The sequence below is a fragment of the Orycteropus afer genome, unplaced genomic scaffold (genome assembly GCF_000298275.1).
Source record: "Orycteropus afer afer isolate SDZICR_OR568_19922 unplaced genomic scaffold, OryAfe1.0 scaffold00524, whole genome shotgun sequence".
NCBI classification, from domain to species: Eukaryota; Metazoa; Chordata; class Mammalia; order Tubulidentata; family Orycteropodidae; genus Orycteropus; species Orycteropus afer.
Genome location: NW_006922111.1, coordinates 1,540,527 through 1,550,849, shown reverse-complemented (window position 1 = coordinate 1,550,849; position 10,323 = coordinate 1,540,527). Strand labels below are relative to the sequence as shown.

Sequence of the window (10,323 nt, the reverse complement as noted above, 5' to 3'; positions counted from 1 at the left end):
ACCCCACCAGGCCCCACCTGTTCAGCTGGTCACCCCCAAAGGCTTCTCTGATGCCAGGCAGGGCAGGCAGGGCCTCTGTCCTCACGAGGCACCAGGAGACAACACCCGAGTCGAGGTTTATCCCCGAGACTCGCACTGAGGGCGGGCCCGGGAGCTCTGGGAGTAATGGCCCCCTGGGACTGGGGAGGCCGGAGGAAGCGTCTTGGCCTAGGCCTGACTTGATGGGGGCTGGGGGTGCACACAGCCTGGGGGTGCAGAGGCTGCGAGGTGGGTCCATGCAGGACCTTGAGGGCCACCCTGGCCTCTGCTTAGGCCGTGGGACAGCGGCAGCAGGGAGATGGCCACCTTCAGATTTGAACAAGGAGAGTGGCCAGGAAGAATCCCCACTCGGCCGGAGCCCAGGGGCGGGGGAGGGCAGGTGGCACTGTGTTTCCCTCCTTAAACGGTGGGTGTAGAGGAGGGCACCCCAGCTTCACCTGGCGATGGCTGTGCCCGCCTGGGCCAATGACCTGGAAGACCCCAGTGGTGCATGTTGCTGTTTACACACACTTTCTAACCACGGGGCTGGTGTGTCTGTGTGAGCATGTATGAGTATGTATCTGTGTGCAAGAGTGTACGTCTCTGTGTGTGAACATACATGTCAGTAAGCATGTGTGTGTCTGGGTATTATGTGGGGGTGAGTACATGTGAGCATATGTGGGTGAGTGTGTGTGTACACATGTGCATGTCTGTGATCATGTGTGAATGTGTAGGTGGGTGTGATGTGGGTAAGTGCGTGTGAATGTATCTGTGATCATTACGTGTGTGGGGGTGATATATGGATGAGTTCATGTGAACATGTGTGCATGTCTGTGGTCATTATGTGCGAATGTGTGTGGGGCTATGATGTGTGTGGGTGAGTACATGTGAGCATGTGTGTGTGACCGTGTGAGTGGGGGGATGACATGTATGGCTCAGTACATGTGAGCCTCTGTGCATGTGTGTGTGATCATTATGTGTGAATGTGGGGGGACGACGTGTATGGGTGAGTATGTGTGAGCATGTGTGCATGTCTGTGATCATGTGTGAGTGTGGGAGTGATGTGTGGGGGTGAGTGCATGTGAGCACGTGTGTCTGATCAGTAGGTGTGTGTGTATGTGGGTGTGATATGGGAGGGGTGTGTGGCTGTGACGTGTGGGGGTGAGTGGGTATGACGTGTGTGGCTGAGTACATGAGAGCGCGTGTTTGAGTGTGTGCACACATCCTCTCACACATGGCCCCCAGTTCACGGGCCAGTCCTCTGTCCCACCCCCACCCGGTCCCTGTGTCTGGCCTGCATGGCGCAGAGAGCTTCCTGCCACTTGTGCCCTCACAGCCCCACCCAGTGTCTCTGGTTCCCCTGGTCTCCTCAGCAGCACAGCTCACGGACCCCTTGTGCCTGCCCACCCACCCTGGCCCACGTGGTCGGAGGGCCCCGGCGACACCTCGTGCCAGCCTGCCTGGGCCCACATAGTCAGGAGGCCTCATGGACCCCTCGGCCTTATTTTGTCCCTGCTGTTTCCAGGGCTGGCAGTGGGCCTGGACCCCCAGGGCTACGGGAACCCCGACTTCTGCTGGCTGTCCCTGCGTGACACACTCATCTGGAGCTTTGCTGGGCCCATCGGGGCTGTGATAGTTGTGAGTGCCGGGGTCCCCGCAGCTTGGGGACATGGGAACCCAGGGCCTCTTGGGGACACCAGCTGGCCACTGTCATGGGCTCTTCGGGCCATCCTGGGCCTGGGCAGGAAAGGGCCGGCCTGGTTGTCATGGTCACTGAAGCCGCCAGGTCGGTCCCTGGCCTCATCTTCAGACCCTTGACTCCAGGTTTTTCTTCATTTCCCGTCCACCCCGAGCAGTCCCTGTCCCCGGGCTGGGCATGACCGCAGGCAGAGTGGGGCTGTGGGCGACCTGCCAGGGAAGCCTGGGGGCAGGAAGGCCTGGGGACCCCGAGGACTTCCCTCAGGGCGCGGCAGGGAGAACCCTCGGAGCGCTTGGCTGAAGGCTCCACTCAACAAGACGGGGTCCCACCTGACTTTCTCTTTCCAGATCAACACAGTCATTTTTGTCCTGTCTGCCAAGGTTTCCTGCCAAAGAAAGCGCCATTACTATGAGAGGAAAGGGGTCATGTGAGTGGGGCCAAGCCGGGCCGCTGGGGCGGGCGGTGCAGGGCCTGGCCCGAGACCCCGCATGGCCTTGGGACAGAGGGAGAGAGGAGGGCCCAGCCAAGCCCCTGCCCCAGGAGCAGGCCTCTCGGCCCTCCCACCAGGACCCACCAGCCCTCCACTGTCCTCACCCCACCCTGACCTGCTGGGTGGTTCCCGGGGCCCAGGCCCTTGTCCAGGCACCCGATGCTCATTAGCATTTGGTCCCCTCGACGAGCCCATGAGGGTGTGGCATGGTCACCCCTCTTGCAGATGGGGAAACCCGGGGTGAGGGGAGCAGGGGCGGGAGGAGGGCACTGAGTCACGCCCCGCCCCCAGCTCCCTGCTAAGGACGGCCTTCCTGCTGCTGCTGCTCGTTGGGGCCACCTGGCTGCTGGGGCTGCTGGCCGTCAACCACGACTCGCTGGCCTTCCACTACCTCTTCGCCGTCTTCAGCGGCTTACAGGTAGGTGCGAGGCAGAGCCATCTGCACTGTGCGCCGCGGCCCCAGGGCCCAGGGCTCCAGGGTCTGTGTCCTCACCACCCAGGACCTGTGGGCTGCACTGCGCCTGCGTCCCAGGGGCCCGACGTGTGATGGCAGAGGCCCCCCCAGCCTCCACCCACAGGACGCCTGTTCCCAGACAGCAATGAGCACAGCCTCCCAGGACCCCAGACTTGAACACGTCCCCACCCCCACCCCGGGCTGGTCAGGGCCGCCCTTGCTCAGTCAGTGGGGGACTGGTCCTCCTCCCTGCCGTGTCTGAGGACGTTCCTCTGTCCCTGGGTGCTGTATCAGGTGTTCGCACCCAGCCTGAGGGCTGCCAGGCGTTGACGGCTGGAGGCCTGTGTACGGGGTTTTCAGGAGGCTGTGCCCCCGGACTCTGGCCGCCCCTGCCCCAGCCCCTGGCTAAAGGAAACCCCTCGGTGTCTCAGGGGCACTCACATCCACTCCACGTGTTGGGGGGCTGTGTTCTGGCTTCCTTGGGGCCACCCGGCCACATGTCCCCCCGGGGTGTCCGTCCCGGGGCCGCACATCTCTCCTGACAGCCCCTCCTGCCCCCAGGGTCTCTTCGTCCTCTCGTTCCACTGCGTATTCAACAGGGAAGTCCGCAAGCACCTAAAGGGGGTGCTCGCCGGCAAGAAGCCGCACCCGGACGACTCGGCCGCCACGAGGGCCACACTGCTGACGGTAGGGGCGCCGCCTGCAGGGCCAGAGGCCTGGGTCTCCCCTCTGAGGGCGGTCGGCCAGTAGTGCCCCTCAACGTGGGCTATTCCAGGGCCCTGGAGCTGCCAGGCCAGGCCTCTGAGCTGGAAACAGCGGCTGTGAGGCGTGAGGCCAGCCTCCCCCAGGCTGGGCGGGTGGGCGGCCAGGGACGGGGTGGCCTGGGGGTGGACCTCGTCTGCTGCAGTCAGTGGGCTGCCAAGGCCGCACTGATGGCTGGACTCAGCCGGTAACCAGCCCTCCCTCCCCAGCGTTCCCTCAACTGCAACAACACATACAACGAAGAGCCCAACATGTACCGCACAGCCTTGGGCGAGTCCACGGCCTCGCTGGACAGCACCCTAAGGTCAGCCATCTTCCGGGGGGCAGGGCATCTGCCTGACCATGGGGAGGCTCAAGGTGCAGGCCCCATGAGCATGTCCCCGCTCTTGCCGGTACCCTTGCTGTCAGAACAGATGGGGCACTGCCAGAGAACCTTCCTGAGCCCCAAGGGTCTTGCCCCCCGACCCATGTGGAAGGTCCTCAGGACTGCTGGCTGGCGGCATCGTCCATCCTTCCGGGTGGCGATGCTGAACCCCCATCTTCCCCAGGGGTGAAGGTGTCCAGAAGGCCGGTGTGTCCTCAGGCCCAGTGCGGGGCGGCCACGGGCAGCCTGACGTACCCTTTGCCCATGGGACCACCAAGAAGACCCACGGTATGGCTCCCTGGAGGGGCTCCTGCACCCTGGTGTCCCCCCACCCCTTAGAGAACTGTCAGTGGCCACAGTCACTCTCAGCGGGCATCTGTCTCCTGGTAACAGAAGTAGCACAGTGGGGCTTAAACATCACCGTCTCCAGTTCAGGAAGGCAGACGTCCAGATTCAGAACACAGCTCCAGGGGCGGTCCTGCCTTGTCTGTTCCACTGCTGGGAGCTGCCGGCGCCCCTTGACCTGTAGATACACGCGCCTCCATCCCCGTCAGTTACCACGCCCCTCCTCCACGTGCTTGTCCCCGTGTCTATGCTGCTCCTTGTACCTCAGAGGTGATAAGGGTTAGGACCCACCCTGCACCACAGGCCTCAATAATACACAAAGGGCCGAATTCCCAAGTGGGAGCCCATCCACGAATATGAGGGTTACAATTCACAATGCTTTGGGGGACACAATTCAATCTGTCACAGAGGGCCAGCGGGATCTCCCAGTGGCTTCCTCCAGACATGGTGGGGACCCTGGGCCTGAGCCCCTGCTCTCCCCGTCTGCCACAGGCCGAGACTCGGACTCAGACAGCGAGCTCTCCCTGGACGAGCAAAGCAGCTCCTACGCCTCCTCCCACTCCTCGGACAGTGAGGACGAGGGCATGGACCCCGAGCAGCAGTGGGACCCCGCCACACCCCAGGTCCACACCCGTGGCCCTGTCCACAGCACCCCCAAAGGTGAGCGGGCAGGCACACAGGCTGCGAGGGGACCCAGCCTCACTCAGCCTCCCTGGCCCACAGTGCACCTGGCAGAGCTGCGAGGACTCGCCCCCTCACGCTGCCCACAGAGCACAGCAGGGGGGGAGTTTTGTTCTCCGTGGGTCTTTGCTGCCGGGACAAGGGATGGCAGGCAAAGCTGGCCCCTCCGGGAACCCTCATGAGGCTCCTGATGTTGGGGTGCGGGGGGGGTCACAGCCACAGGCCCCCACAGTCAGGACCCTCCCTCCCAGGCCTGAGATTCTGCCCCGTAGGGCAGCCCCACCAGGCCTGGAGGCCCCAGAGGGTCCACGTCACAGCCTGGGGAGGGAAGGCCCGGGCCTTTGGGGGCAGAGCAGTAAGCAGTGGCCGGGCCCTGTGCCACAGTGGACGCGGAGGCCAACCACATCGAGGCCAACTGGCCGGATGGGAGCCTGGCGGGGAGCGACGGGGAGGAGCCGGCCGAGAAGCCCCGCCTGAGGGTGGAGACCAAGGTCAGCGTGGAGCTGCACCCGGAGCAGCTGGTGGGCCCACTGCCCAACCCGCCCCCGGAGCAGAGGAAAGGTGAGGGGCTGGGGCCTGAGGGGCGGTTCCTCATCCTGAGAGGGGACCTGAGGGCCTCATATACTGGGCGCCACCGGGTCTGAGAACCGTGGGGATGGGAGTGGGGAGCCAGGGCCAAAGCCAGGCTTAGACCTGCTGGGCCCACCAGTCTCCACGCTGGTCCCTCCCTTTGCTTTGGCCTGGAAGTGACCACTGTCTCCCCTGGCCAGGCATCTTGAAGAAGAAGGTCACCTACCCGCCCCCACTGACCGAGAGGTCCCTGAAGGCCCGGCTGCGGGAGAAGCTGGCCGACGGGGACCAGAGCGCCGGCTCCTCACGGACATCCTCCCTGGGCTCCAGCGATGGGGGGCCACGCGTCCCTGCAGACTGCGGAGTTACAGTCAAGAGCCCGCTGCCCCGAGAGCCAGTGCGTGAGCACCTCAACGGGGTGGCCATGCATGTTCGGGCCGGGAGCGCCCAGGCCACCGGTGCCGACTCCGAGTGAGTGCCCGGCGAGGGGAGGGTTTCAGCTCAGTTCACATGAGACAAATCCTGAGGGGGGATGCGGTAGCCAGACCTCTGGAGTCCCCGAGACCCAAGGCTGGGACCACGCGGCCCCATGCTGGGTGCTTTGTCTGTGCCATCAATGCCTTCAGGTCACTCCCACCCTGTGTGACAGGTGAGGAGACTGGGGCTCTGAGCCCCAGCTGCAGGGGGAGAGATGGGCCAAGACTGGCCCTGTGACCTCTCCCCGCCCCTCCTGGCTCATGCCCCTGAGAGCAAACGGGCCAGGCCTTCGGGGCAGCCCCCAAGAGCCAGGCAGAGAGGGAGTTTGGTTTGCAAGCTCCGTGCTCCGTGAGGCCGCAGGTGGAGGGCACATCACCCTGGCCGCGACTCACCAGCCTCAGTGGGGTCACTCACTCTGCCCCTGCCTTCTGTGGAGCCCAGGCATCCCCCATGGCTGGACGGGCATCTGTCACTCCTCACTGACCCCCCGTCACCTCCCGGCTTCTTCCCGCAAACAGAGGCAGTAACGAAACTTCAATTTGAATCATCAGGAAACAGTGAGGCAAGTCCGTCCCTCCACGTGGGCTTCTGTGCAGCTCGTCTCCCGCCTGGAGCCCAGGGCACTGCCCTTCCAGTGAGGTGGGCCCCCTAGTGGCAGCCCCAGGGCCCTCCACCTCCCCAGGGGCTTGGGCCCATCAGACCCCGTGACGAGTGCCAAAGGCCACAGGCACAGGGAGCGGTGTCCCCTAACGGGCTGCCACGCTGCTGGCCCTGCAGGAGCAGCTCACAGCAGGGCCGTCACCAGGCCGATGCCTGCTGGGGCTCAGGGGCACGGGGCAGAGGAGGACAGGGTCCACGCACCCACGTGGGCGCCCAGCCCCTCGGCGGCAGCCGCACCCGCCCTCTGCCGAGGCACCACCTGCCTGAGGCACCTGCCATGACGGGGGAAGGCGTGGATGCTTTTGGATTCGTGCTGGATGCTGAGAAGGCAAAGACCGTTTTACGCTTGTACCGACTGTTGACACGGAGAGGTTGTGGGTCACTGCTTTTATGGGAGAAAGACTGTACAATGGGACGTGACCGTGAGCATCCCAGCAAACCAGAGGCGTGGGGTCCACTGGGGTCACCGACTCGGTGGCTGAGGAGCCGCCAGGATTCAGGGCTCGTGGGTTGTCTGTGCGTAAGCTCCTGGCTCCCCGCTGCCCCTGGGGGCTGTGGACGGCCCCTGGGACCGGGCAGGCTCTGAGGAGCTGGGGATTCCGTGACGCACACGCAGGCCCTCCCTGCAGGGCCGCCCTGCCCGGTGGGTGTCCCGGGAGCTGGCATTCCTTTCTCATCTGCTCCTGCCGTGTGTTCCTGACTCGGAGGCCTGAGGTCTCCCTGGTGTCACAGTTCTTCCTGCCAGCTGCCCGGCTCTCCTAGGCTCCGGGGACCTCCACGCAGACTGGAGGCCCACCCCGGGGTCTGACCACTTCCTTCCTTTTGCTTCAAATGGCCAGTTGTGCGGTGGGAGAAAGCCAGAACCAGGCTTTTCAGTGGTCACCAAACTGTCCTGGCAACTCACAGCGAGGACCAGCTGGGACCGTCCACTGGGGGCACCCCACTTCGTGGCCCACGGGCTGTGGCACGGGGCCTGGGCCGTTCGGACATGTCTTGTTCCTCAAAGGTGCCCTGATCAAGGAGCTCACGGAACGAGCAACGTGCAGTCGGGCACGGGCATCTCACGTTCCGTCCTGGTGGAAACGCAAGCAGATCCGAAGACGGGCTGCCCCTCGACACGGATGAAACGCGACCTGAGGGCCTCGTCCTGAACCATACATGTGCCTTTATGGTGCTGGCCCGTCGGGGTCGACCACTGACGAGACGCTTGTGGGGTAAACACAGGGTCTCCCTGAGTGTAGCTCTCTGAGCCTCAGTAGGGCCTCTGATGGGTCCGGAACCAGCCTGTGCCCCCTGAGGTATAGTTAGGGTGTCACTGGATCAGAACTGTTACCAAAAAACAAGGGTCGGTTTTATTAAGACAGAAAGATTTTAAACGTATTTTTATGATGTAAAATTCTATGAGAGAGATTAGACACTGGAGGGTTTTTTTTAACAAATGTGTATTTATTACTGTTCAGAACACTGGAATTGAGAAGTCGACAATAAATTAAGATGTCTGACTTTGTACCTGGGCTCTGCTGGTTTCTCCCCCGACCGCCTGGCACTGGGGGCGCCGTTGACAGCGTGTTGGCAGAACCCCTGGGGGACACTGGCCTCGCGCCCAGGCAGCACCGGGCGGACGTCCACCTTGCTCCTCGGGCCGCTGCGGCCGGGTGGCGCCCGTGTTTCTGAGCTGCCTAAATCTGTGACTTTCGGGCTTCCACTGGACTTGGGAAGTGTTTTGTCATTATTCCCTCCACTTCCTCCCTCCTTCCGGGACGCCAGTGACGTGACCGTGGGCCTTGTCACCTTGCCCCACGGGTCCCTAAGGTCACCTCTTCCCCTGCTTCCTTCTGTCCGTTCTTCAGCTGTTCCTCGTTTCTCAGTCACCGAGTTGTCCTGTCAGCCCCGTTCTGCTGGTGAGCCCGTCCGGGACCCATTTGCTTCAAGTATTTAGTTCTGACATGTCCGCTGGGCTCCTTCCCGGGGTTTTTAGTTCTGCACTTAGGACTGCCGGTTTCCCCTTCTCTGCCTCGTGGAGCCTGGTTCTAGCAGCTGCTTGAAACTCTCGTCAGACAATTCGAACACCCGGGTCACTGGGGGCTGGAATCTGTTGCTTATCTTCTCCCCTGAAAATCCATCCCCTTGTCCTGGTTCTTTGTCTGTGACGTCATTTTAGATCCAATCTTGAGGCAGTGCTTTGGAGGTGAGGAGACGTCGGGCCCTGTTAAATTCTCCGACAAATTCACTTTTACTTACTAATTTATCTAAGGAGCTCTGCTGGCGTAGTGCCTAAGGCATCTGACTGCTAATCAGAAGGTTGGCAGTTCAAACCTACCAGCCACTCCTCGGAAGGAAGACTGGGCAATCTACTTCCATAAAGATTTACTACCTTGGAAACCCAAAGGGGTCGCTAGATAAAATTATTAACCTCTGCGGTAGTTAAGGTTGTTGTCAACCTGGCTGGGCCTGGCTGAGTGGCTGGGCAGCTGGATGTAGTGTTCTCCATGATGAGACTGGCAATCAACTCCATGGTGGGATCTGCCGTGAGCAGGTGAGTAGCTGCCTTAGGGGTGTGGTCTGCTTCCCGTACATAAGGAGAAGCTTTGGGATTGGGCTCCAGCTTATGGCACGCTTGAACCCTGCATGTAGCCGAGTCATTGGTCAGCAGCCTGCCATGCTCTGCCGACCCTGGGACTTTCAAAGGACTTGAATCAAAGGCCTGCCATGTGGTTTGGTAACATTGGAGCTATGCCTTTTTACTTGTCAACCTTGGGTTTGTTGGCCTCAGCAGCCAGCAAAACCCTCCAGCTTCAGTGGGCTGGGAGCAGGAGACAGAGCTGAAGCCCAAGGTTGAGGGCTTTCACCCAGTCCCTAGAGCCTGGCACTTTGAACTTGGACTTAAAGGATCCACACCGCAGAAAATAAACTGTTTGTTCAAGCCATCCCACTGGTGGTATATTCCAGAGCGGCACCAGGTGACCAGAATCACCTCATCTACTGTTGTTGTTCTTAGGTACTGTCGAGTCAGCTCCAACTCATAGTGACCTTGTGTCCAAGAGAATGGAGCACTGCCCGGTCCCGTGCCAGCCTCACTATCCCTGCTACACCTGAACCCATCACTGCAGCCACCGTGTCAATCCATCTCATTGAAGACCTTCCCCTCCTTCATTGACCCTCCACCCTACCAAGCATGACATCCTTCTCCAGGGAATGGCCCCTTCTGACCACATGACCAAAGTAGGTGAGACGAAGTCTGGCCATTCTCGCTTCCCAGGAGCCTTCCAGCTGCACTTCCTCAGGACAAATTTGTTTGTTCTTCTGGCAGTCCATGGTACTTTCAGCATTCTTCACCAACACCACAACTCAAAAGCATCAACTCTTATTCGGTCTTCCTTATTGGTTGTCCAGCTCTCCCATGCATATGAGGTGACTGAAAACACCATGGCTTGGTTAGGTGCACCTTAGTCTTCAAAGAGACATCCTTGCTCTCCAGCCCTTGAAAGAGGTCTTGTGCAGCCGATTCACCCAGTGCAATACATCATGTGACTTCTTGACTGCGGCTTCCATGGGTGTTGATTGTGGAACCAAGCGCTATGAGATCTTTGACAACTTCAATCTTTTCTCCATTTATCATTTATTATGAAATAATTTTATCAATTATTATAAATAATCAGTTACCTACTACCCACTGCCCTGGAATCCATTCTGACCCACAGCGCCCCTAGAGGACAGAGTGGAACTGCCCCACAGGGTCTCCAAGGCTGTCAATCTTCACAGAAGCAAAGCCCAAACCACACCCACTGCTGTGGAGTCCATTC

The 10,323-nt window shown here is 60.9% G+C and overlaps 1 protein-coding gene across 1 annotated transcript in view; it reads left to right on the top strand.

Annotated features, from left to right (window-relative positions):
• CELSR1 (cadherin EGF LAG seven-pass G-type receptor 1) overlaps positions 1–7,671 on the top strand; it is a 72,856-nt gene extending 65,185 nt beyond the window's left edge. Inside the window, exons 23-33 of the mRNA XM_042782933.1 lie at positions 1,544–1,656; positions 2,065–2,144; positions 2,499–2,625; positions 3,223–3,348; positions 3,633–3,727; positions 3,972–4,075; positions 4,625–4,792; positions 5,198–5,374; positions 5,584–5,854; positions 6,638–6,868; positions 7,527–7,671. Coding sequence (XP_042638867.1) covers positions 1,544–1,656; positions 2,065–2,144; positions 2,499–2,625; positions 3,223–3,348; positions 3,633–3,727; positions 3,972–4,075; positions 4,625–4,792; positions 5,198–5,374; positions 5,584–5,854; positions 6,638–6,868; positions 7,527–7,671 — 1,637 coding nt within the window. The remainder of the gene's footprint in view (positions 1–1,543; positions 1,657–2,064; positions 2,145–2,498; positions 2,626–3,222; positions 3,349–3,632; positions 3,728–3,971; positions 4,076–4,624; positions 4,793–5,197; positions 5,375–5,583; positions 5,855–6,637; positions 6,869–7,526) is intronic.
• Positions 7,672–10,323: the final 2,652 nt, after the last annotated feature.